At 41.9% G+C, this 27,113-nt stretch overlaps 2 protein-coding genes across 3 annotated transcripts in view; one reads left to right on the top strand and one right to left on the bottom strand.

Annotated features, from left to right (window-relative positions):
* Positions 1-12,899: 12,899 nt before the first annotated feature.
* On the bottom strand, positions 12,900-14,633 carry C2CD4A (C2 calcium dependent domain containing 4A). The gene is made up of 2 exons (XM_081228653.1): positions 14,609-14,633; positions 12,900-14,138 (listed from the first exon to the last, which is right to left on the bottom strand). The coding sequence occupies exons 1-2, from the start codon at positions 14,623-14,625 to the stop codon at positions 12,968-12,970; spliced, it is 1,188 nt and encodes a 395-aa protein (XP_081084779.1). The 5' UTR covers positions 14,626-14,633; the 3' UTR covers positions 12,900-12,967.
* Positions 14,634-21,881: 7,248 nt separating this feature from the next.
* The window catches only part of VPS13C (vacuolar protein sorting 13 homolog C), a 181,591-nt gene continuing 176,359 nt past the window's right edge, over positions 21,882-27,113 (top strand). The window contains exon 1 of one of the 2 annotated variants that reach the window (XM_081228757.1): positions 21,882-22,061. In XM_081228757.1, the coding sequence (XP_081084883.1) occupies positions 21,962-22,061 (100 nt within the window). In that variant the 5' untranslated portion in view covers positions 21,882-21,961. The remainder of the gene's footprint in view (positions 22,062-27,113) is intronic. The other variant, XM_081228756.1, reaches the window with a different exon arrangement.

Raw genomic sequence — 27,113 nt, 5'->3', positions numbered from 1 at the left:
AAGTCCATTTAGAAACCACTGCTCTGGTCCAGTGCTCCATTTACGTATATTAGGGGGCCTGGGCCCAGAGGACTCACACATCCAGCTGGAGCAGAACCAGAAGAGGAATCATCTCTCCTGATTTATGATCTCAGCCTTCTTCAGTCTCTTTCACCCTCACCATGCCCGCCTAAAACCTTTCCTACTTCTTCCTTAAATTTTTACCCCTGCTTTGAAAGAAGAATCATTTCACAGTTATTACAATCAAAGAGTTTCACTGCTAAGAAAGAGTAACAGGAGCTGCTCTCTGAAAAGCTTTCGCCTTCCCCCACCTTCTTTTTTAAGCTCTGGTTACCACAAGTGACAGGTTTACAAGTATGTGATAGCTGGGTTTTCTGCTTCCAGCTCAAGCACCTCAGGTGTGGTTAGGTTTATTGATGCTGTTATTACTAGCAATTAGCTTATATATATATTTTTTTCTTCTGGCAATGCCCGGTTCCAAGAAATTTCGCAAGCACTTCTCACATATGCAAAGGTTAATGAAGTAATAAACACCACCATCTGTTCTGTATTTTCCTCCCCAGGATTTTTTTTGGTTGCTTTTTTTTTTTTTCCCCTTCTCTTCTCCTTTATGGTATCTTATGGGAAAAACAGTTGGCTAATCAGCCAGCCAGACACTTTCCAGGCTTTGTCCTGTTTCCAACTTTAAAGAAAAAGAAAAAAAAAATCCACAAAGGAATTGTTAATGCTTATCTCAGTGAGATTTTGACGTTTTGGAGTGAACAATTTGACCCAGAGGGACATCATGCTGCTGGTGGCACAGCATTATAATGGTAGTAGGGTTGGCCTGAGCTGCCTCAGCCTCTGTATTATCACCTTCACCTGAGGCAGGGCTTCCCTGACCCCAATCTATCACATCACTCCGTTGTGTCATTTCATGTTACTTCCCGTACCTTGTTTAGCTATTTTTAAAAACTCATTCACTGTTCGTTCTCAATCCCACGGGAGCTGGGATCTCTCTTCCTTGCTCCTTTCTGTATTCCAGTGCCTGGAAGAAGGGTTGGCATGAGTTACATTCATGTAACCAATCTTTTAGAAGCTTGTACCTCATCTAGAATTATTCATCTCTGGGTCATCTCAACATCCTTTTTTTGCAGACGCAATCCTTCCCACCCCGTGGAAGCAATCCTCTGTATTTTCTTACCTTTGTTTGAAATATCCAAAGCGGCTTTGTTTTGACTGGACCTCGTCAACAAGTGATGAGACCACCACTCAGTATCTGAAATAAAGAACAAAGCCGAGGGCTTCCCTGGTGGCGCGGTGGTTAAGAATCTGCCTGCCAATGCAGGAGGCAGGTTCGAGCCCTGGTCCGGGAAGATCCCACATGCCGTGGAGCAACTAAGCCCGTGCGCCACAACTACTGAGCCTGTGCTCTAAAGCCTGCGAGCCACAACTACTGAAGCCCTCGCGCCTAGAGCCTGTGCTCCACAACAAGAGAAGCCGCCGCAATGAGAAGCCTGCGCGCCGCAACGAAGAGTGGCTCCCGCTCGCCACAACTAGAGAAAGCCCACATGCAGCAACAAAGATCCAACACTGCCATAAATAAATAAACAAACAAACCAAAGCTGAGATTATTGCTTACTATAGTAAGGGAGGGATATGCTGGTCAGGCACATTCATTTTGAGCTAGAAGTCTGCTAATATCTTTTAGGGGTTTGGAGAAGCACGGAGCTCAGGAAATTGGAGGAATTTTAAAGGCAAAACTGATGACGTTCTCCGCAGCAGCTTGGTTACTCAGCTGAGACTGTTGTTGATTGGCTGTCACTCAGAGGTAGGCTTAGTGAGGTGAGTCCATCTCTCATTGGCTGGCTTCCAGAAGTGAAGGTTGACACTGATTGGTTGGCTTGCAGAAGCATGTTCAGTGAGGCAAGTTGCTTCGAAAAAAGACGTTTTTGCGACTTCTCATTACCGTAGTTACGTACCAGTCTTTTCCTGAGTTAAGGGGGAATTTTTTTTTTTTTTTAAATGCTCAGCCCTAATCAGTACACCTCCCTTAGTCTAGTTCTAAACTGTGGGTAAGGTAGGTTTGTTTCCCACTATACCCCTTATTAACTTTGTGACATTTCTTGAAAAGTCACTTAACTTTACTAAATGTCAGGCTCCTCATTTGTAAGTTATGGCTAATGATACCTACTTCTAGGATTATTGTGAAGATTAAATGTTACAATGGTTGTGAAAACTCTGTAAATTATCAAACATCCTGAAAATATGAAACACACTTGGAATCTTCTCAAAATCTGATAATATATGCCAAGGTGATGTGTAAATTCTAAAGTGCTAGAATCATAAATATATGATGTTTTTTAGTATTTATGTTAGTATTATCTTTCCCTGTTCAAGACCCAGTGCAAGTGTTCTTTCCTCCAAGAAAATACCCCTAACTACACGAGTCTGAATTGATAAACTGATCTTTGTATTCTCTGAATTTTGACATTTATCATCTGTGCCACACAAATTAGCCTTCATATTTATTCCACCTCGATTTATTCAATTTATTTAATTTCTGGTTGTGGGTCTTACTTCTACAAACAGATTTTAACTTACTTAGGGCAAGAATCTTATCTTCATTAACATCAAAGAATATCAGAGTTGGAGAGCTCATGAGCCCAGGGTCGATAAGTAGTAGCACATGTGTCCATACTTCAATGTGAACCTATACAGACATAGCTAATCAGTGAACCTATACAGACGTAGCTAATCAATCACAGAGCTCTCTCCCCGTAAGCCCAGATGTTGTCTTAGCATTCTTTTCACTATAGCACTCCAGACCACCACTATAAGTTCAGTGGAGCTTACACCTGAGATAAAATCCACTTGCTATCCTGGATCTACTCCAAGCCTCTCATTTTCCAAATGAGGAAATTAGGACCCAAAGAGGGAGTGACTTACTCATGGTGTGCAGAGCCAGAACTAGAACCAGTGTCTCCTGTTTCTTGTCATCTTCTTTCTTCAGCATCACTAAGCATGCTGTGTTGTTAATATCCCCAATGGTGCCCAACACAGTTGCTGGGTTCATACCGGGTGCTCAACAAACACTATGACCATCTTTATTAGGGCTGAGTTTACTCAGGTATTTGGAAAGCAGAATATTTCACAATGCTATTGACATTGTAATTGAATATCATTGGGTCTGCCTGGGGTGGCAGCTTAATTCATGACTGTGAATTATCTGACATTTCAGTTCAAATTTGTAGTTTTCAAACTCTTTTCCTTCTGTAATGAGATCCACAGAGGATATCCCAAACCTATTAAAGTATATGCCCCTCTCACCACTTGCCATAGTCTATACCAGTCATACACATGGAAAGAGTCTGTAGTTGTACAAAACCTTCCTGGTTAAATATGGCAGGTTAGATATAAAAAAAATACATCAATCACATTCATAATGAAAATTAGATTTAAAAAGCATAAGTCTAAAAACATATTTGCATGAAATCAGTTTACTGTCCTCCAAGTTATTTAAGATGGATGCATCTGAGCAAATTGTTCTTCTTGGTTCTTTCTCCAGGCACTTAGAAGGGCTCTTAACAAAACAGTAATTAAAGAGAGTAGGGTTTTTAAAATCCCAACAGAAATAACATTTTTGTGCTTTGGAGGCTCTTGCTGCAAACTAGACCCTGATACAGGAAAAAGGAGACTGGAGAGGAAGGGGACCCTTGCTCAGAAGCAGCCCAGGCCAGCAAATCCTTTGAGAAAGAGTCCTTAATATCAATAATTAATATGTAACAATAGTGTTACTTACCATAGCAACCAAGCCATACTCAGTCCTTTTCACTTGCTATTTTATCTCTGGAAACACTGTGCCTTCTACAAACATGTTCAGTTCTTTAGTTACAAACCTATTAAATTTCGTGTTTTTCTCTCCCTTCCTCACAGTACTTCTCTTCCCCATTTCACTTTGTAAAAGAAAATATTAACAAACTGGAAAAGGCAGTTTATTAAGGTGTATTAGGAGACATAACCTTGTTCATAGCCTTTGATCCTGAAATCACATCACTTAGAATTTATTCAAGAAAAAAATCAAAAGAAGAAAAAAAATTGGGAAGAGTAAAAAGTGTTCAACAGTAGGGACCTAGTGATATTTATTATTATATATCTACTTCAAGGGCTATGATACCAAAGGCCAATGGCAACATGAACAACTCAAATTATAATCATAAATAAAAAATAGAAAAAAATGCTATGTGTGTATACACTATTCTTGAAGCTATATAAGTACTGGTATACTTATGAACAAAGACTGGAAAGTAGTGAATAAAGACAAAAATAATTTACATCAGAGTGGCAGGGGAATGTTTGTGTTTTGATGGTGATCATTTTTCAAAATTTTCTTTAATAATATAAAAAATTGAGAGTTCACCAGTGTAGTTAGTATTATGGCAGATGAAGCAAGAAGGGGCTCTAATTTGGGAGTCAGGATATGTCACTAACTGGCAATATGACCCTGCAAAATCCTTTCATTGTTTGATCTCACTTTTGTCATCTATAAAATGAAGACACTGGGGCTTCCCTGGTGGCGCAGTGGTTGAGAGTCCACCTACCGATGCAGGGGACACGGGTTCGTGCCCCGGTCCGGGAAGATCCCACATGCCGCGGAGCGGCTGGGCCCATGGGCCATGGCCGCTGAGCCTGCGCGTCCGGAGCCCGTGCTCCACAATGGGAGAGGCCACGACAGTGAGAGGCCCCCACGTACCGCAAAAAAAAAAAAAAAAAAAAAAAAAAAAGAAGACACTGAGCAGCTTTCTTCTAAGTTGATCTAAATTCTATTATCTTCATGGACTTACCTTCTTCTTTATTTAAATTGACATTTGAAAGTTTTTACTACTGTGTATAAAATAGATAAATAATAAGGACCTACTGTATAGCACAGGGACTCTACTCAATACTCTGTAATGACCTATATAGGAAAAGAATCTTATAAAAAAGTGGATATATGTATCTGTATAACTGATTCACTTCGCTGTACAGCTGAAAGTAACATAACATTGTAAATCAACTATACTCCAATAAAAATTTTTTTTAAATTTTAAAAATAAAGTGTTTTAAAATGTTTAAGGATGGTAAATACGTGTCAAATTTCAGGGCCTTGGTCCAAAAAAGAAACTTTCAAGCCTCACTCAAGCTTAGAGAACTGGGTTACCTAAAATAAAAAGTAATATATCTGTCTTGGCTCAAAACCAGTCATTTTTTCTTAAGCTAAAAGCTGTTATTTATCCATTTTTCAGAAAAGCTCATACTTAAAACCTACTGCTGAATACATAGTTAATCATGCAGTAAAATACCTTTAAAAGATGGAGAAATAGTGTTGTCCAAGGGCGATGTGATATCATGAGTGAATAAATCATAACTGCTAACATAGGATGAGCTGTTCTCTTCTAATTGTTGCAAGGCACAGTGATATCTATACTTTACTTTTATGTGCCAGGAAGTCGGCAAGTCAAAGTTCTCCACAGGTGGGACAGGATCACCAAAGATGATCCCAGGGGCTGCTGGAGATCTAAGAAGCAGTGTTTCCACAACACAGTTTATTAATTCTTATCTTGATCCAAAACTTAGTTCCTTTTCTAAGGCTGCTCTTCTCCCATTTCTCTTTGCACCTAAATCCAGCCCACCTTGAGCAAAGGCTGTGTGGTCATATGTATCCCGGCCGTTCCAAATCCATGTCTTCCCCTTTACCAGCCATATGACCATACGTCTTCTCTGAGCATCAGAATCTACTTTTAAACTCTTTCCTCACTCGGCAGTGGCACAAAGATGCCTAATACTGAGTGTGTCTCTAGTATAATGTCTGGAACATCAATATTAAATAAATGTCCGAGCCTTTCTCGTATCCCAATACCCTTTTTAAAGAATCCTTGTCTGCTTGCTTTGGCACTTTGTATTGTTCCTGAAATGACTCATATGTGTATAACTTATCTCCTAAATCCCTTAGATGTAGGGTCCCACCTATAGGATAAGCACCTATTGAACATGCTAAAAGCTTGGAGGTAAGTCCAGAAACATCATCCATTATGAAGAAGCCAAAAATAGAACTAGGATTTATTGAGTGATTCTACATACCAGGCCCCGTGTGGAGGACACTGAATTCATTACCTCCTTTAATCCTTACACAAATCCCATGTGGTAGGTAATATTACTACATCTTTACTAATGAAGAAGTGACATTTAGAAAGGCTAATTGACATGACTGAGAGACACGGATAGAAAACAGCAGCTGAGATCTGGAACCTACATTCCTCTGATTTTGAATATAAACTCCTCTTTTAAAAAATGAATTTGCTATCAGCAACCAACACTTGGAGAGTTGCTGCAGAATATCCAGGCCCAGATTTGAATGTGGAATGGCACCTTGGAATAATGATTGTCAGAAACTGGCTCTGCTCTGATGTCACCAGATAGCTCATATTTCTGCTCCCCAAGCTTCAGGGTGATACAGATAGGAAAGAAGAGATTGTCAATTCTACCTAGAAGAAGGATAAATACAAAAAAAAAACCTATACCTAGGAATATCACATTCAAACTGCAGAAAACCAAAAACAAAGGGAAAATCTTGAAAGAAGCCAAATGGGGAAATACCTTACCTATAGAGGAAAAAGTATAAGGATTATATTAGAATTCTTGTCAGGAATCATGCAAGTAGGAAGCCAGTGAAATGAAATATTTAAGTAATGAAAGGAAAAAAAACCATTAAAGTAGAATTGAATATCCAGTGAAATTATCCTTCAAAAGTGAAGAAGAAAAAAGTGAAGAAGAAATAAAAATAAACAAAAATTAAGAGAATTCATTGCTAACAAATCCTCCCTGCAAAAAAAAGTCATAAGAAGTTCTTCAAGAAGAAACATTTTATATATCAGAAACACAGATTAACATAAAGAAAGGGAGTGTGTCAGAGAAGAAATAAATGATGACAAAACAAAATATTTTACTTTTTCTTAACTGATTTGACAGATAATTTGACAGATAATTTTTTCAAAGTAACAATGGTAATAATATTTTGGATGATTAAAGTATATAGATGAACGAGATGAATGAGAACAATGTTATCAGAGATGAGAGAGAGGTATTGGGAATACTCTTTTTTTTTTTTTTTTTTTTTTTTTTTTGCTGTACGCGGGCCTCTCACTGCTGTGGCCTCTCCCGTTGCGGAGCACAGGCTCCGGACACACAGGCTCTGCGGCCACGGCTCGCGGGCCCAGCCGCTCCGCGGCATGTGGGATCTTCCGGGATAGGGGCACGAACCCGTGTCCCCTGCATCGGCAGGCGGACTCTCAACCACTGCGCCACCAGGGAAGCCCGGGAATACTCTTTTATAACATAACTTTACTACCCACAAAACAGTAGAGTGTTATTTGAAAGTGGATTTAGAGGATGTACAGTTGTAAATGTATACTGCAAGCAATAGGGCAACCACTAAAGAATTTTTTAAAGAAACATAATTGATATGCTGAGAGAGAAGAGAAAATGGTATCCTATAATATGTTCAATTTAAACTAGACAATGCAGAAAAAGAAGGGAAAGGAAAAAAAAGAAACAAATAACAAGAGCAAGGAATAGAAAATAGTTACAAACAGGTGAATGAATAAAAGAATTGTGGTTTATCCATTCAGTAGCTCTTCATTCAGCAATATAAAGGAACACACTACTGATATGGGAAAAAATATGGATACATCTCAGAATACTAATGCTAAGTAAAAGAAGCCAAAACCCGCCTCCAAATATATATTTTTTCCATTTACATAAAATTTTATAAACTGCAAACTAATCTGTACTGAAGAAAGCAGATGGTTCCCTGGGGACCAGAGAGGGAACGTGAAGGGGACAGGAGAGAGGGATTACAAAGGAACATGAAGAAACTATTAGGAATCATGACTGTGTTCATTGTCTTGATTGAGGTATTGGTTTCATGGGTGCATGTGTATGTCAAAACTCATGAAATTGTATACTTGAAATAAGTGCAATTTACTGTATGTCAATTGTATATCAATGAATTCGGTAAAGTAGCAGGATACAAAATTAATGCACAGAAATCTCTGGCATTCCTATACACTAATGATGAAAAATCTGAAAGTGAAATTAAGAAAACACCCCCATTTACCACTGCAAAAAAAGAATAAAATATCTAGGAATAAACCTACCCAAGGAGACAAAAGACCTGTATGCAGAAAATTATGACACTAATGAAAGAAATTAAAGATGATACAAATGGAGAGATATACCATGTTCTTGGATTGGAAGAAACAACATTGTGAAAATGACTCTACTACCCAAAGCAATCTACAGATTCAATGTACTTCAAAAAAGTAGCTTTTTTTTTTTTTTTTTTTTTGCAGTACGCGGGCCTCTCACTGTTGTGGCCTCTCCTGTTGCGGAGCACAGGCTCCGCACGCGCAGGCTCAGCGGCCATGGCTCACGGGTGCAGCCGCTCCACGGCATGTGGGATCTTCCTGAACCGGGGCACGAACCCGTGTCCCCTGCATCGGCAAGTGGACTCTCAACCACTGCGCCACCAGGGAAGCCCCAGAAAAGTTTTTAAAAAATAGCTTACATGAGGAAAGATGGTGAGGTGAAAAAAGCAGTGAGCATGGAGTTTTGAGAGGTCTGTAATTAAATTCATGATTTACTTGCATGATCCCAGGCAACTTATTTAATTCTTCTGAATAGAAGTGTCCTTCTCTGTAAAATCGACACTGTCTCTGTCAGTTAAGATTGTGTTCATATATATCTGAAAACTTAGCAATGGCTGAAACAAGTAAAGGATGTATTTGTCTCATGGACATGAACTTTGGGTGTAGGCTGTCCAGCACTGGCATGGAGGATCAGTGATGTTACTGGTGAACCAAGATCATTTTACTGTCCTTAGTGCTGGCTGCCATTCCTCAGGCAACTTGTGTATCCCAGCAGGGAGAGGGAGGAAGGGGAAAAGGCACCATCAAGTGACTTCTCCCCATCTTTCATTGGCCACAGATGAGTCGCATGTCTATGCTTAGCTGGAAAAGGGCCTGGGAAGGCAAGTTTTTGTTCTCTAGCCTCTATAGCACAGAAAAGAAAGCAATAAGGGGTTGGATTGCACGTTGAAGGAGCCAACCTACAGCATCTACACCAGGTACAATAAGAGGAACTAGCCCAAACTGTCGTTGAGAAGATTTAAGCATATACAGGATTAAAAATTTGCTTGAAAACTACAACATTGCAAACAAAACAAAAAACATGTTGCTATTTGCTTCCTAATGTCCTGAAGGCCTAATCTGACCAGAGTTTGTAATCCTCTCAAAGTAATGCCAGAGCCATCATGGCACCATAATAAAATTCTTAGCTATGGGATGCACGGTAGTGAAAACTGAGTTTGTAAACCCCATGGGCTGTCTCAGGTCAATTCCATCTGTTGAACTAGTAAACTTGGAGGCAGAAGATCTTCTACATAGCAGGGCTGAACCCCACAGGAAGTATTTCTCACTAGTGATAACATACTAGCAGAATTCCTAGGAAAACCGTTGTCAGGTTTCCCTGGGAGGTCAGAAGTCCCCAGATCAGCACACTGGATTAAAACATGATAGCAGTATGTACATGACCATATAAAAGAGGCTCAGTGTTGGGTCCTCATACAGGTCTTTCTTAACCATCCAATCTAAGGTGCCCCTTCACCCTAGTCACACTCGTTCCCATTAGCACATTTAATTTTCTGAAGCACTACTAAAATTATTTGTTTGTTGTCTATCTGCTCCCCTGCCTTTGAAAACTTAATTCCATATGAGCAAGGACCTTTTGTGCCTTATTTACAGCTATAAATCTAGAATCTTGAATATGATAGGTGTTCTAAATTAACATTTTGGATACCTTTCTATCCACTTATATATTTTTATTGCTTTAATGTCATAGAGATCACATAGTACCCACATTGTGCTCTGTCTTTCAAATATCTTTGACCAAAAGAGTATTTTTACCTACGTCCTGGGGATGGATATGGGGAAAATGTTTAGAATTGTTGAGTGTGGGTAAAAGAAAATTAGATTCTAAAGAAACAATCTTCTGGCAGATTTCAGTCATATTAAAGCTAGTATTTTAGGTGTAGAATGAATTACCTTTGTAAGACTAGGTGACAAAATGATTTGATTTTAAATTTGTACTTAACACTATTTAAACTGACATATTTCCCATTGTTGTATAGGGTTTTTCTTTGAATATGTTCAGATATTTTAACCTCAAAGAGAAAAGATTGTGCTGTGTCATTTGTGGAAAAGATATGGGTACCTAAAGCCCAATGGGAAACATGAGAACTCTTAAAGCAGTTTTCTGCAACCAACATGCTGTTTGCCACACACGCCCAGCTTCATTATTACTGGGAAAAGTTTTTTTTTTTTAATCTAAAATATTTTGGCACCTTTGCTCAGATAGCTATATTTAGTTATTTTGTGATGTGACTCTTCCTGTAATCTGATATTAGCACACATCTTCAAGGTCATTGGGTCCTGGCATTAGATTGGTTGAGATGGTCTAATAGGAAGAAGATAGACCCACTGACAAAACACATGAGGGATCCACTAGAGGGCAGCAAAATGCAAATCAAATTTAAATTTGCCCCCAGAAAGGCTGCTACTGTATTATCACAAAAATTTGTACTGCAAGTAAGATTTCTTAAATGCAAAAAATTCAGATTAGATCGGTGATGTAAAATAATTTATGCACAAGTATTTTTCCTTTCTTGGAAGTAGTGGTCCAAGAGCAAAATGAAAATAGAATTGGTTTCAGTCCCAGCTCTTTCACTAACTACACGATATGGGGCAATCTACAGTTTGCCTCTCTGGTCCCCTTCTATGATATGTGGATTTGTACAAAATGATTCTTAGCATTCTTTTCAACTCTGAAGTTCCATGGTTTTATGATTAATGATTCTATTTAAGTCATTTAAAATCTTGTTGATTAGGCTATTACATTATTCAATCAACCATAACTTGATATTAGTGGAGATTCTGTTTGGAAATACCCACTGTTATTTCATGGAAAACTTAGGTCCGTGATATGCATTGATTTTCCTTCTTAGTAAAATGACACTTCTGCCCCCAAACTTTAAGACCTCTCATGTTTAAGAGCTTTAAGAGTTCTCATGTTTCCCATTACTTGTATATAATCTAGTGACAATAGTGGTTGTAATGTTTTCTGCAATAAATTTTATGATTTAAGCTATCAATACAATCTGTTTTTATTAATACAAACAAACAAAAAACCCCACAATGATCTTGTGCATACCCAGGTTGTTCTCACTCTCCATTTATTTTCCTTTTAAAGCACTACACATGTGAACTCAGTATTAGTTACTCTACCAAACTTCTAAAATCATTAAGGTTATATGTGTGTGTGTGTGTGTGTGTATGCATATTTTTAAAAATCGTTGGCTTGAAGACCAAGGAAACTGTGACTGAGAGTAGATAAAAAAGCATGTTAAATATCTGAACTACTGTGATATCATCATTCATTTGGTCAACCATTTTGAGCTTCTGGATGTGACTGATTTTGACAGTCAATTAATTCAGTTACTCTTCGCATTTGTTCAATGAATGTCATTATAAATATCTACCACAATAACCCATTTTCAGTTTATGCTTGAGCTGTTATTAAAATTGAAACTCTTTTCTAAGTAGCATTTTTCACGAGCACCAATGGATAAATCTGTCAGCAGTTTAGTGAAAGCAGAAACCATTTCTGAACCCAGACTGGTAAACTAGTCATATTTAACAGTGCACCACATATTTAAATATTTTCAACCCTCATTTAGGACACATTTCCTTCCTATATGCCTAAGAAAGGAAGAAATATGCCTGGCTGGCAATGAATCTGAGGGATGAAGGAAAATCATCCTTTAAAACATAGTAAACCTATTATTACTATCAGAAGCCAGAGGAGGGAGAACAGTGTTACAGGTACTCTTGACTCTGCCCTGGTACATTAGCTCATCTGGTGCCAATAAGGCTGGTACCCCTTTTTCTATGACTCTGAAGTCTGTAGCTTCTGCCTCAGTCAGTTGTAGACCCAGCTCATCTCAATGCCTGAAGTCAGTAGCTTGAGATGATAAACCACTCATTTTAATCTATTTGCTTTTCTATTAGAGGGTGGGAAATGCGAAGAGACCTCAACCTCAGAGTCAACAATTGCAGATATAAGTTGCAGTTTCACGGCTCTAGTAAGATGAGCCTTTCCGACATTGTAGTGTTACTAATACAGAGGAAAGAGTAAAATACTGATTACCTAGGTGCAAATCCTGCTTCTGCCTTTATTCTGTGCCTCCATATCCTCCTCTGTTAAACGGGGATAGCTGTACCAATTTTGTCGGTTGTTTTAAGATATAAGTTGATACTTGTAAAACTATTATAATAATTATTTAAGCTTATAATATTAAAATGGTTTCACTTCTTCCTATGCTCTTCCAACAAGATGTAGCCAAGAGTATCAGATTGGAGCTTCTACTCATAATTCACTGTTGACCTTGAACAAGTCACTTCCTCTCGGTCTCATTTTCTTATTCAGGATCTAAAACAATGTTTCAAAAGTAATACATGTTCTAAGATTGTCTCAATGGATGTTGTGGAATGAACAAACTTCAAAATGAGGATATTGGAGCAAATAGATCACCAAGAAACCCTCTAATTTTAATACTTCATGTGATTCATTATCTCTCAATAGTACCGTGGGGAACACCTGACATGCCATTGGCTATCTACATTGGGAAACGCCACTGCAAAACAACATACTGTTTACTTAAAAAGAATATTGACAATATGTACACAAAATATAACACCCTTTACAGTGGTAATTAATACAGTATTTTCTCTGCCAATACTAGACTGAAACAAAGGCCAGAGTAGAAGAATAAAAACATGTTTATTTTGTACAAATCGGCTGTGTCCGAGGGGCAGAGCAGGGGCAGGGCGCGCCCTCAGAGGAGCAAGAGGGGGCCCAGCAGCAGCTCTCCCTGGCCCAGAAGGCGGCCCCGCTCCAGCCCGCGGCCCCGGTTCTCGGCCTTGACGCGCACGGCCAGGCGGCGCACCTCGTCCTCCGAGAGCCCGTCCAAGCACAAGTCCTGCTCCAAGACCGCCCGGCGGCTCCGCCGGACCACGGCGCCCCGCGGCCGGCGCGTCTGGCCCGGCGGCTGCAGGACGAAGCTGACGCGGCAGCCGACGGGGGCGCGGGGCTCGGCGGCCCCTCCGGCCGGGCCCTCGGCGCGGAGCAGCCGGACGCGGAGGCGCCCGCTGTCCCGACTGTACTCGGCGGCCAGGCGCAGGGCGCCGCCGGCGCGGTCCAGAGTCACGGTGCACTCGGCCTCCAGGCGCACGGGCCGCGGGTCGGGGGGCGGCGGAGGGGACGTGGCGGGGGCCTGAGCCGGGGACAGGGAGCCGGCGCCGCGCTCGTCGTCGTCGTCCCCGTCCCCGCTGGCGACGGAGCGGGCACTGGCCAGGCCGCTGCTCCTTTGAGCCCGCAGCGCGCAGCGCATCAGCCCCTCGGGAGCGCGCAGGAGGCGGCGGCCGCAGGGTCGAAGAGTGAGCGCGTCCAGGTGCGGGCGGGGGCCGCCGAGGGCCGCGGGGGGCGGAGCAGGAACTCTTCCCGGGGGTGCGAGGGGGGCGTCTCCGCCGCCGCCGAAGGTGCGGGCCCGGGGGCGGAGCGCGGGCAGGAGCGGGGCGGCCCCCGGGCCCTCGAGAAAGAGCGACTCCCTGCGGCGGGTGTGCGGACTCTCGAGCAGCGCACAGAAGCCGTAGGCTGTACGCGCTCGGGGCAGGTGAGGCAGCGAGAGCGCAGCCTGCGAGCGTGGGTCCCAGTCCGTGCGCCCCGCGCCGTCGTCTGTCCCTGCTTTTTCGCCCCTGGTGTCTTGGATTGCAGCCAGGGTCGGGCAGGGCGCGAGTCGCGGGGGGATGCAGAACTCTGGGATGCGGTCCGGGGTGAGCACGTTTGCGCACCGGGAGGGCCCGAGAGCAGTGGCTCGGCCGGCCTGATCCTGGAAAAGCCGGTTTCTGCCCCGCAGGAGGTGCTCGGGTCCCAAGCGGAGCCGCTCCAGGCGCCACATCAGGCAGCAGGTGCCGGTTCCAGAGGAACCTCTGCTGGATCTGGTCAGCCTGTAATGCACAAGCACACACGGATCGTCATAGTGAGCCTTGCAGGGCGCAGCAATGCCCGTCTCTTCTACTCATGGGGTGCTTCCTCCTGCCTCCCCCAGACCAGGCAAATTGCCCCTCACGCTGCTGTTGCAAATGTTTCAGTGTTTCCCTGACGGTAAAACAATCGTTCTTCTCTCTTCTGTAGTAGTGTACACTTTGGGTTTGTTGCCTTACTCTAGACCTGTCCTCGCTGGCCTAAGGAGGAGATTCTCAAAATGTTTGCTTCGCGCTGTCCTCGGTGCCAAGTGGCACTATGCTTGTGCAATAGTTTCCTGAATCCTTGGATTATTGCACTCAAATTCTCAGAGAGAATTAAAATAATTATTATCCTTTCCAAGATATTCGGCTTGCTCCCCGCTTAAAGCGCAAAGAGCCTCAAACGAGTCCCTGGGGGAGTTAAGCAAAGCTATAGGTCTCTCATAATGTACCTGGGGTCCAGCGTCATATAGGTCTCCGCACCGATCCGCCTGGGGCACCAACCTCTAGAGGCGCACAGCCTCTGGGAAGATCAAAGCTCGTGCGGCGGGGTTCTGTACAGCTTAAAGGCAGTCGGCCTGAGCCTTTATACCTGGGGCCTGGGACGCCCGCCAGTGGGCGGGCCGGATTGGCACTGATAGGTAACCTGACGACAGGCCTCCCAACTTTCCCTCTGCCACGTGGCTGGATCCACAGCGGAAATTCTAGGCATGCAGTTCTTTTTCTCTCCTGCTTCAGCTAGGGATGTTTCTGTTTACTCACGTGCAAAAAGAGGGCTAAGTCTTTACTATATGGCAGAGTCATTGTGAGGACTCTCACAATGGACATATCGATGGACATAATGAGTGTGAATCACAGAAGCACTCTACACCCACCAATAAGAGGAGATAGAAGTCGAATCTGTCTTATTCTTACTTAATATCCTCCCCCAAATCCAGCCTTTAGTTTGCCCAGCTTTCGAAGTTCCTTACCTACCTTCTGGTTTTCTGTTCTGATTTTAAATCGTTTTTGTTTGTTGATTACAAACCACTCTGGATACAGGGAACCCTATGGACTGCTGTAAATATTCTGTATCTTGATCTGGGTGGGGTTACTGGGGTGTATCCATATGTAAAAAAAAAATTATCTAGCATACACTTAAGAATAGATATAAGATTGTGTCTTATACCTCAATTTAAAAAATAACAACCCACTTCTTAAACCTTGTGCGCTGATGTTTTAATTGGGAAAATATACTCCTGCATACAACTGGGCTGTTGGAACCATCCTTTGACGGAACCTTTGTAGGCTGTGCCCACCGGAGACATCCTTTTCCTCTCTTTTGAAAACTGACCTGTGTTCACTTTGTAAGAGACCTGCTTCCAACTAGCTTAGGTTGAAAGAGATCTGAGGCATTTTGTTCAGCGTTTGGGTGTACACTATTTCTGCCTAAGATACCGCCTTGCAAATTAATTGCTTATCCAAATGATGTTCAGTAAATTAAACTGAACTCATGCAAAGGTGATTTTAGGATGGGGTATGTGCATTTTGTTTCCAGGATATATACGTACACAGCCACTGTACTTGATGATTTACATATAGTCTCTGGAATAGTCACATAAACCCTGCAAATTATGATTATTCCTAGTAAGGCATCCAAGTTCACATAATGATGGGAAATGGAAGAAAAATACATACTGATGGGCATAAATGAGTTGTTTTGGGGATTAAACAACTCTTATAAGGTAAAATACTTAGCGCTGTGCTTGGAACATGGTAAGTGCTAAGTACATATAAGCTGTGATTATTATTATCATTAATAAAAATAGAAGGGAGGGACTTCTCTAGTGGTGCAGTGGTTAAAACTCTGCGCTTCCAGTGCAGGGGACATGGGTTCGTGCCCTGGTCCAAGAAGATCCCACATGCTGCGGAGCAACTAAGCCCGAGTGCCACAACTACTGAGCCTGTGCTCTAGAGCCCGCGAGCCACAACTACTGAGCCCATGTGCTTCAACTACTGAAGCCCGCGCACCTAGAGCCCGTGCTCCACAACAAGAGAAGCCACTGCAATGAGACGCGCAGCGCAACGAAGAGTAGCCCCCGCTCCACACAACTAAAGAAAGCCCACGTGCAGCAACGAAGACCCAACACAGCCTAAATAAATAAATAAAATAGGAAAAAAAAAGGAAAGAAAAGAAAATTAGGTCCGAAATCAGTGGTTTTGACTCTAGAATGGCTGCTCACTATGTGACCATGAGCAAGTTACTTAACCTTTCCAAGCCACAGTATCAAATGTAAAACTAGGAGGTGGGGCCTTCGGGAGGTAATGAGATTAGTGACCTTATAAAAGAGACCCAGGAGAGCTCCCTTGCCCCTTCTGATAATAATAGTATCTATCTATCTATTTATCTATCTATAAAATAAGATAATGCAGGTGAAAACTTTAGCATAGAGCCTGATATACACAATGTCAGATATTTATTGTTACTACAGAAGAGAGCAAATGTTTGTTAGTCCATTTATTCATTCAAAGCAATATTTACTGAATGCCTCCTGGGTTCCAGCCACCGTGCTAGGCAGGTAGATCCAGGCTGTACAGGATCATATCAACTATGTACATCTGTCAGAAGAGAAATGAAATGATGAGGATGACATATTTGAACTCCATCTGGCTGAGGCAGAAATGAGAAGAGACTATTGCACACTATTTATATATTCAGTCTGGGGGCAGGGTTGGTGTGTCCCTGGGTTTGCCATGCCCTTGACTAGCTACTTGTTTGCCTTTATATGAGCTCCACTCCTGGCCCAAATCCTTGGTCCAGTGCCAAATCTATGGGAGAATGATTACCAAATTATATACTTGAGGGTCAAGTGAATGTGTTTTGACTCATCTTCTCTCAGGAGACAAGATGCTGTTAGCTCAGCAAATGAGAGCCCAGAGACCCCTAGGTTATAATGGTGAGGCTCACAATCTGAGAAGTTGTCTGAGAAGTTGTTAAGCAGAGCTGTGTTGTGAAGGGAGAGATAATTTTGGGGTAAAGAAACACAAACTTTGGAGTTGATCTATCCTAGGTTCAAATGTTATGCAACTTTTTAACTATGGAACTGTGAGCAAGTTAATTAATTTCTTTGAGCCGAAGTTGTATAATGGGGGTTATAATACCTACCACACAAGATTGTTGTGAGGGTTAAAAATGCATGAAATGCCTGGCACACAGTAAGTGTTGGCTATCACTTAGCTGTTATTATTATACAGCTCTGCTTGGCTAGGAATTAGGTGATTCACACATGGATTCCCTTAAAAACATTTCTCTTTCTGGCCAAGCCAAGCAGCATTGCTTTGTTTTTATTAATAATTCACCTTCTTTAATAACACTTTGGAAGCATTTTCTATATAAGGTTTCTTGAAACAGCAGAGACATGCCCTCGCATGGCTGGTCCCCTGTGACCACATTAAGCCTTATGTTTTACTTACCTTGGAAGCATGAGCCATGCAGTACTTGGGAGGATGGTGTAACAGGATGAGGCCCTCTGCCTGGAACACCCAAATCTACTCAGAGGAAGACTGTTATCATAGCTTCATCACAGCTATGGGAACATTCACTGATGGAGCTGAAAAAATTCTGCGAAGTAAGCATAAATAGATCACATACCATCGAGGTCAGAGGTGCTCTTGGAGTAGAAGGATATGGAACCACTTAAAGCAGAACTGCAAAATAATATATAGGAGGTTGGGTGTCAAGGAAAGCAAGAAGAAGAGAGTTTATAACCCAATAAAATACTGGTGTTCTGACTTATCCATCTCATTCAACAGAATTGGAGTGTGGAGTAATGGAAAGTAAACAGACCAGGGAGTTGGGACACCTGGAGTTTAGCACACTGATAGTCACTAACTTCTTGTGGGACCCTGGCAAGTCCCTTAATTCTCTCTCGCATTCAGTGTCCCCTCCATCAAAGGAGAAGGTTGGATTAACCAGATGATATTTGATTGCCTCTGTCTCTGACATTCTGCAATCCACTCCTGTGTTTTCCCCCAGTTAAACTTCCTAACTTTTCTGAAAACCCATGCTGTCATGCTTATTCTCTAGCTTTCTCCTCCATTTCCTTTTCCCCCCAAATCCCTTTTGCTTTTCTCAGCAAACTCCAGGGCTGGGGAATGGGGTGTGGGTATGAGGTAGTAGTGTGACATTGGAATTTCTTATTTTTCAATTTTTAAGCAAGAGTGTTAATTTTTAAAAAGTGTCCCTAATTTTGACTTGTTTTTAACAGGAAGAATATTTTGCTCATCTGTTTTTATTGCTCAGTCCCTCCTTGCAGTTTAGCTTTGCAGTTGCCTTTGTTAACCTTCTCATTGTTCTGAAGCCAGAATGAATGTAAGAGCCATAATTACTAGAATGTTCATTTCCTTTAGTTGACCTTTGTATCCAAATTCCTTTTGGTATCTGTGCGTTAGAGTGCTAATGGTATTTCTTTTTTATTTTATTTTATTTTACTTTATTTTAGGCTGCGTTGGGTCTTTGTTGCTGAGCACGGGCTTTCTCTAGTTGCGGCGAGTGGGGGCTACTCTTCATTGTGGTGCGCAGGCTTCTCATCGCGGTGGCTTCTCTTGTTGCAGAGCACGGGCTCTAGGCACGCAGGCTTCGGTAGTTGTGGCTCATGGGTGTGAGAGTGCAGGCTCAGTAGTTGTGGCACACAGGCTTAGTTGTTCCGCAGCATGTGGGATCTTCCCAGACCAGGGCTCGAACCTGTGTCCCCTGCATTGGCAGGCAGATTCTTAACCACTGCACCACCAGGGAAGCCCTAATGGTATTTCTTAACATTGGTTATGGTTTGTTTTGGATTAGGAGTTTTTCAAGAAGTATGGGATATTTGGGGCATTACTCTGTGCACATAATAACCAATCCCTCAAAACATACTTAAAAAGTAGAATGTTAAAACTTAAAAGCTCTTTATCCTCTATGGTCATAGCATTATTTGTACTTACAATTTTGAGCTGAATTTTTCCACCATGAGAGTTTCCATTCTGTCATCTACGTTTCAGAGCAAGAAATCACCTAGTGGTGATTTAACTCTACTTATTAAAAGAGAAAAAGTGGCAGTGCTCAGGGAACTGAAGGAAAGAAACACTTGCTGTGTAGTTTTATGTAAATCATTTAATTTAATGTAAATCACTGACTTTAATTTTCCTATAAATGAAGACAATACTACTACCTGCATTACTTGTCTCACAGATCTTTCATGAGGCTTACTTGAAAATGCATACCTTGGCATAATAATGGCATGATAGCTCATGAGGTATAACTGGAGAAGTATTAATAAGATGGAATAATGCTTATAAAGGCAGACACATGCATTATTCTTTCAAAAGTGTAACGTACCATAGAAGTACAAGAAATTATTACACAAGGATCAGTACTGCCCACTGTTCCCCAGCAGATTACTCCTCTCTTCCATTTGCTTGGCCTTACTCTTCTGCCCGTGGCATCTTTCATATCGTCTTGCACTGTTATTCATATATCTTTGCATTGTTTGCTTTTTATCTTTTTCTGGTGCATGCCTATCCCAACAAGAATATATATATATTTTATTTATTTATATTTATATATATTTATATATACACATATACATATATATATTTTTTTTTTGCATTCTCCTTAGTACATAGTTGGTGTGCACGTACAAGGGGAGAGGGGGTGTTGGGGAAGCATGAGCCATGCAGTGCTTAGGAGGATGGCGTAACAGGATGAGGCCCTGTGCCTGGAACACCCAAATATTTATCTATCTATCGATAGATTTTTTTTTTGGCATCCTCCCCAGTGCATAGTTGGTGTGCATGGGTGATGTTGTGGGTAGATTAGAAACAAGTTTGGTACAGGTTGAAGAGGGCTTTCTGAACACTGGAAAGTTATTGGGTCTTTTTGAGCAGGGGACTAACCTGAGCTCATCTGTGCTTTGGGAAATTAGCTCCGGTGACAATGTGAAGATGGATAGAGAAGGGAAAAACTGGAGCCCAGGAGGCCAGTTAGAGGGTGATTGCATGGTTCGGATGAGATATAAAGAGAATTTAGGAAATATGGCAAAAGCAGAATAGCCAGGTTTGGCTGTTAATTGTTTCTGGATGGTGAAGGAGGGAAGTATGAAGTGCTTCAAAATACATCCTAGGTATTTTGTCAGGGTGACTAAGCTCGGGAAAACAAACGGTTAAGGTTTTATATTCTGTGTGCTGGAGCGAAGGGTGCAGGTGGTTACTGATAGCACCAGTACTGGTTAGTATTGTTTTTTTCTTTTACATCCATTTTACATAATACCAATTGTAGACATTTTGACTTTTTTTCTTCGCCAATGGACTTTGTATTTAAGGAATGATTTTTCTTTTTGATCCTCTTCGTCCGTTCAGGCTGCTATTACAAAATACCATAGAGTGGGTGGTTTAAAAACAATAATTTTTCACAGTTCTGGAGGCTAGGAAGTCCAAGATCAAGGTGCCAGTTGATTCAGTGTCTGGTGAGGGCCCACTTACTGGTTCATAGAGATCTGTCTTCTTCTGTATCTTCACACGGCCGAAGGGGTGAGGGAGCTCTCTGGGGTCTCTTTTATAAGGGTACGAATCCCATCCATGAGGGCTCTGCTTAATTACCTAATGACCTAATGATCTCCCAAAGGCCTCACCTCCTAATACCATGACAACAGGGGTTAGAATTTCAACATATGAATTTTGGGGGTACACAATGTCCATAGCAGGTTAAGAGCAATTCACACATAGTTTTTCAGACATTATGTGTAGCAAAGCATTTAATAAACTTGTGACTACAAATAATCTTATTATTTCTTAGGTTCATGTCTGTTTACAGTATCTCAACAGTTTTTTGAAACAAATTTTAGAAAAAGAAGTGCCGTTCTCTAAAGAGGATTGGCTTGTCAAAGTGCAGCTAAACTTTACTAACGTGAAAGTCCTTGCATTATAAAAGCCCCACTTTCAAAGCCTTGCCACACCAGAAACAGTTCAATGACTGCATGAAAGAGATAAATACACCTACACCTAAAGGAAAAAAAGGAAGTACTACGTCGTTTTGTTATTTCCCTACCGAGGTATGTAACTAAGAAGTGGCTTATGAGTTAACTAAGAGCCACTTAGCAACAGAAGGGAGTAAAAGAACGAGTTAACGAAATGCACATTCAGTTCCCATTCTATCTGCCATCTTATGATGCGGCTCTGTTCCTCCTCCTCCCACTTGTGAATTATTAGTGTTTTCAGGAAGCAAAAGTAAGCGGAGAGATGCTGCTAGGCGGAGCTGATATGTAGCAGGAGGAGGGTGCAGTGTCTCCTTTTTTCCCCTCTTGAAGGGGTGGTTACTTAGGAGGCGCTCAGGGTGCACTGGAGGCCTGGGAAGCGCAGAGCACGCACAGGGTCGGCTCCGAGGCCGCAGAGCTGCTTCCCGCCGGGACGATTGAGCCCTGCGGACCCGAGGTCAACAGAAGGCGACAGCAGGGAAGCACAGCGGCCACAGAGATGTCCCCGTGCTCAGTAACTCCCGCTCCCCCTTTTCTTTCTCTAACATCCCTTTCTTCAACCGGCTCCTCCGCCCACCCTCGGTTGCCCAGAAAGCGGATATCACGAGGCCTCGGGTCGCCGGCGAGTGCACGCACCTCCCGCTCCCGGCAGCAGCGGCGGCGGCGGTGCGCCTGCGCACAGGCCGAGTCACGCGCGGTGCGGCGCGGCGCGGGGGCGGATCGGCGCCCGGGGGGGCTGTAATTTGCCGCGCTGGTTGCCGCCCTCAGCTGTGCCGGGCGGTTCCGGGTTCTCCTTCTCCCGCGCCTCAGGCCACCATGGTGCTGGAGTCGGTGGTCGCGGACTTGCTGAACCGCTTCCTGGGGGACTATGTGGAGAACCTGAACAAGTCCCAGCTGAAGCTGGGGATCTGGGGCGGTAAGCGAGAGGGCGCGGCCGCGGGCTGTCTGGGGTTGCCGGCGCTGGCCGAGGGGCCCACGCCGCGGGCTGCTCCTTTCCTGGTTCCAGCCTGGGCCGTGCTCCCTTCGCTGCCCGAGACTCCGCCTCCGGGGGGGGGGCGCTCGACTGGGCCCCCTCCCTGGGCCGCAGGTGCGGGCGTGGGGAGGCCTGCGCTGGCCTCCGCCGCCACGGGGTGTCCGCCCGGGCTGCCGGGATTCCCGGGTTTCGCGACCTTGAGGCCGAAGCCCCTGCCCCGTCCCACCTGCCCACCTTGGGCGGCCTCTCCCTGCCCTCAGCCTGGCCCCTTTGGCCCCGAAGCATAAAGAACTCCTCTCTGCTCCCACACCGCGTGGAGCGAGGATGGCTGCGTGGCCTCACACGTTCAAAGTGGCACCAAGGAAGAAGAAAAAAGAAATAGTGTTTCGCAGTGATCTTTTTGGCAGTTGATAGCGAGCAGGAGCTGGCTTCTCTTTAACATTGCAGGGTTTGGGAAAGGATCGGCAGGCAGGGGAGGATCATTACGAAAGGCTTGTCGGTAGGGATTCTTACTCATAATGCTTTGAGCTTCTGAGAAAGTGACAGCTTCCCTTAATATTGCTTATTCTCTCAACAGGAAGAGGACTTTGAGTTTTGTTTTGGAGCGATAGAGAGAAATTCAGGCCACGACCAGCATCATCATAAGGTGCTGCTTGGTTGCACGCCGAAGAATTTACACCAATGCTTCTACCCTAGGGGTTGTGTATAGAAGTAGACTGTTAGTGTGCTTCTCCATTCTTCAAAAAGATTATTTGCACCATTTACATGTTAAGCTTTGGGGACGTTGGGGATACTTTTGCACTCTGCAGAAGACTTTTGGGCATTTTGTCAGCTTTGGAGGGAAATCTAAAGAACTACTCAAGTGGATGGAACTGCTTTTAATTCAGTCAACAAGTAGTCCTAGCCCCATCTGTCCTATACAGTAGCCACTATAGGAGCACTTGCAACGTAGTTAGTGCAAATTGAGGTGTGCTAGAAGTATAAAGTACACACCGAGTTTTGAAAATACTTAGTAGGAGAAAGAGTGTAATATCTCAACAATGTTTTATGTTGATTACATGGTGAAATAATAATATTTGAATATATTAGGTTAAATAAAATATATCATTAAAATTTATTCCCCCATTTCTTTTTACTTTTAAAAAAATCTGACTCCTAAAATTTATAATTACATATATGGACTGTATATATATACATATACAGAGACAGAGAGAGAGAGAGAGAGAGAGCAATTTTTTTGTGCTGCCCTAAATTACAGAGGAGCCTGCTTTTAGTAGTTTACTGATCTTTTTATTGGTTCTGCGTGGTTTGCCCAGCATAACCTATTTTGTTTACATGCCCTCCCCTCACACTTAGTGCAAGAGAAAGAGAAGTAAAGGAGACATTTAAGGAATTAAATGGCCAGTGCCTTCTGCAGGGATTAAGTGTTTCTTCAGACTACTGTCTAATAATACAAATTATTTCTTGTAGTTTGTAAACACTATTTGAAATCTGAAAAGGCTCTGGGCTAGCATTTAGGAAAAACCTGGGTTTGAGGTTGGTGTGTTCGACAATCCATTTACCTCACTGGTCCTTAATTTCTTCATCTTAATTTCACCTTTAATAGAAAAAAAATCATACCAGAAAATATAATATTCCTATGTAATCACTACTCAGAATTGCTTACCCAAGTTAAAACGTTTTGCCCTATTTATCTCAGATTTTTAAAAATTAAATAAAGTTTATGGATACATTCGAAGATTCCTTCCCTCCCATATCTTATTTTCCTTTTTGTTTTTCTTTAAGACTTAGGGGTTGGACTAGGTAACACCTAAGGGTCCTTCCAGGGCCAATACTCTGTGATTCTAACTGTAAATATACTGTGAAATTGTGAAGTATACTGCCTGAGGATTTTGAATTTTTTCATGTTAGAAATTAAAATGCCATTATAATTTTACATCATTCTTGCCCTCTTTTTTGGTGAAGTGTAGGAAAGGAAACTTTCTTTTCTTGCAATTTATTATTATTTTTTTTACAATAAGGTATTCTGCCCATGGCCAACATCAACTTTATAATAGGCCAGAGCAAATAAACCCATTTCTTTTAGGAAATGCCTCCAGTGGAAGTCCAATCAGGTTTATCAGCCCATAGCTGTGCTTCTGGATATATAAAGGTCATTTCTTCTTGCTTTGAACTTCTATGACTTGAATAAGGCCAGAGCAGCGTGAGCTCCTTCATTAAGTTGTACTGCCACTTGCTCTGCATTCATGGTGAGAAATGGTAGTTAGATCATGTTTCTTTCCTTTCTGTTCTTCACTTGGTACCAGTGAGCAGAGAGCCACAGTCATGAAATACGACAAGAAAAATAAAGTTTCAGCCTCATGCTGATTACTTGTGAATCCAAATCTATATATATATAGTCTTAACAGGTAGTTGGAGGGCAGCTTGAGAATGCAAGAAAAAACAGGCCTCTTCTTTTTATCTTGATCCATAAAACATAGCAGTATCTAAGTGTTTCTAAACCTATTGAGGAATTTTTTTTTATTCCTTTCCTCCCAGCCAACGCTTGGTGTAGTGAAAGCCACATTTCTTATTAGCTTGTCCTATAGTATGTAAAGTGAACAACAAAAAGTTCAATATTATAATGTACCTAGACTTAGGTATCATTATTTAAAACAACACTTTAAAATTTTATTGAAAACAACTTTCCACATATTTGAATAGTATCATAAATTAAAACTTCACCTCTTTTCTACAAATAGAGCTGGAAGGTGGTACTTGGGTAACCATTCTGCTAGGAGGCTCTGCCATACTACTCACTCTTACGAAAGCCCTGAAATATACTTGAAAAGGAGAAAGTTCAGTGGTGACATAGCAGCTTTCCAACTTTCTTTGCCAAAACTTCCTGTTTCAATAGGGAAATGGAAGAGTGAGAGTCAGTTGTTTCTTCTCCTTCCCTTAGCTTCCCCTCCCAAGATAAAGTTACTGTGAACTCCTATTAGAATGAGTCTAGATGGGTTAATTTGGGTTAAATATTGAGTGAGCCAAAAGGTTTGTTCGTTTTTTTCCTGTAAGATGGCTCTAGTAGCACTTAGTTCTTTAACTTCATTTGAAAACATTTTGTTAGATTGTATGTGACAGCTCTCACATCAGCATGCATTTAAAAAAAGAGTTTTCAAAATTGGTGAATTTTTGTGTAGCTGTTTTAATATTGAAGATGGAAGAAAAAAAGCAGCATTTTCGGCATATTATGCTTTATTATTTCAAGAGAGGTAAAAACGAAACTGAAACGCACAAAAAGTTGTGCAGTGTATGGAGAAGGTGCTGTGACTGATCGAACGTGTCAAAAGTGGTGTGCGAAATTTCGTTCTGGAGATTTCTCCCTGGACGATGCTCCATAGTCTGGTAGACCAGTTGAAGTTGATAGCGATCAAATCGAAACAATAATTGAGAACATACAACGTTATACTGCACAGGAGATAGCCAACATACTCAAAATATCCAAATCAAGTGTTGAAAATCATTTACACCAGCTTGGTTATGTGAATCGCTTTGATATTTGGGTTCCACCTAAGTTAAGTGAGAAAAACCTTCTTGACCATATTTCCGCCTGCGATTCTCTACTGAAACGTAATGAAAACGTTCCGTTTTTAAAACAAATTGTGATGGGCGATGAAAAGTGGATACTGTATAGTAATATGGAACTGAAGAGATCGTGGGGCAAGCGAGATGAACCACCACCAACCACACCAAAGGCCGGTCTTCGTCCAAAGAAGGTGATGTTGTGTAATGGTGGGATTGGAAGGAGTCCTCTATTATGAGCTCCTTCCGGAAAACCAAACAATTAATTTCAACAAGTACTGCTCCCAGTTAGACCAACTGAAAGCAGCACTCGACGAAAAGCGTCCAGAATTAGTTAACAGAAAATGCATAATCTTCCATCAGGATAACCGTTTACTACATTGACATAGTATTCTTAGGCCAGTCACTTAAGCTCTCCAAGCCCCAGTTTCTTTCTCTGTCCTGCCTCCTTCACCAGGAGGCTGTGAGGATCAAGTAATGTAATAGCTCTGAAAGTGTTTTCTAAAATACAAAGGTTTATGTTCTTATTGTAGTCATTCCTATTTCAGTACAATATGCATTCTAATTAATTGAGTCAAGACTTATTGAGTACCTACTATGAGGAGAATCAATAAGGAGTTTATGATCAGGTTGGGGATTTAAATAGTTAAGTGTTAAGTGCCATAAGAAAGGTGTAGTGAAACTTCTGTGAAAGTTCAGATAGGTTATTTCTGACTGGAGGTATTTAACATCAGCACTATATTTCTTGTGTTTATTTTGTAGGTCATTTTGTGTTTTAAAGGCCATTCTTGGACTGAGGTGGGCTTGTTCCAAATTATGCCAGTACCATTTGATTCTTATTCATAAATATACTAACCTTGTTATTTTCTGTAATTTAGCAACCATTTTTCTATTGAACTTTTCTGAGATGGCTCCAACTCTGCTTGCCTTGGTTTTATTTGCTAATTTAATGGATTTACTTTCATTCCCCTCTTCTGGTTCGTTTGTAAAGATTCTTAGATAAATTTTGATCCAGGATTTACTTTTTTAAGATACTTCTTAAAATATCCTTCAAGATTAGCTTTGAAACTGTATATGTGACTCTAGTCATGTATGCTCATCCAAAATGTTTCTGTTTATTTATGAGTATCATACAGGGTTAAAAATTAGAAATTTTGTCTTCTGAAGCCAGACTACACTTATTGCTTGCTGTCATCCTTTAGGGTTGCCAGTCCATCATAGAAGGAAATCATTTCACAGAACTTCTCTACTTGTCTCTCACCTTGGTTTCTTTAGAAATTCATGGGATTAGGGACACTTGATCGTGGGATTGGCTTTAGTGCCTTCCTTGCTGGCAGAGTTAAGTCATCCATCTCCAATTATTAGTCATTCTCCCCTCGCCTTTTTTTTTTTGGTTATTGTTAAAAGATTAGACATATTTACCCTTCGTCTAGG

This window comes from Mesoplodon bidens (assembly GCF_964165515.1).
Source record: "Mesoplodon bidens genome assembly, chromosome: 3".
Classification (NCBI taxonomy): domain Eukaryota; kingdom Metazoa; phylum Chordata; class Mammalia; order Artiodactyla; family Ziphiidae; genus Mesoplodon; species Mesoplodon bidens.
Note: the sequence above shows the minus strand (reverse complement) of the source record. Positions and strands in the feature narration are given on the sequence as shown.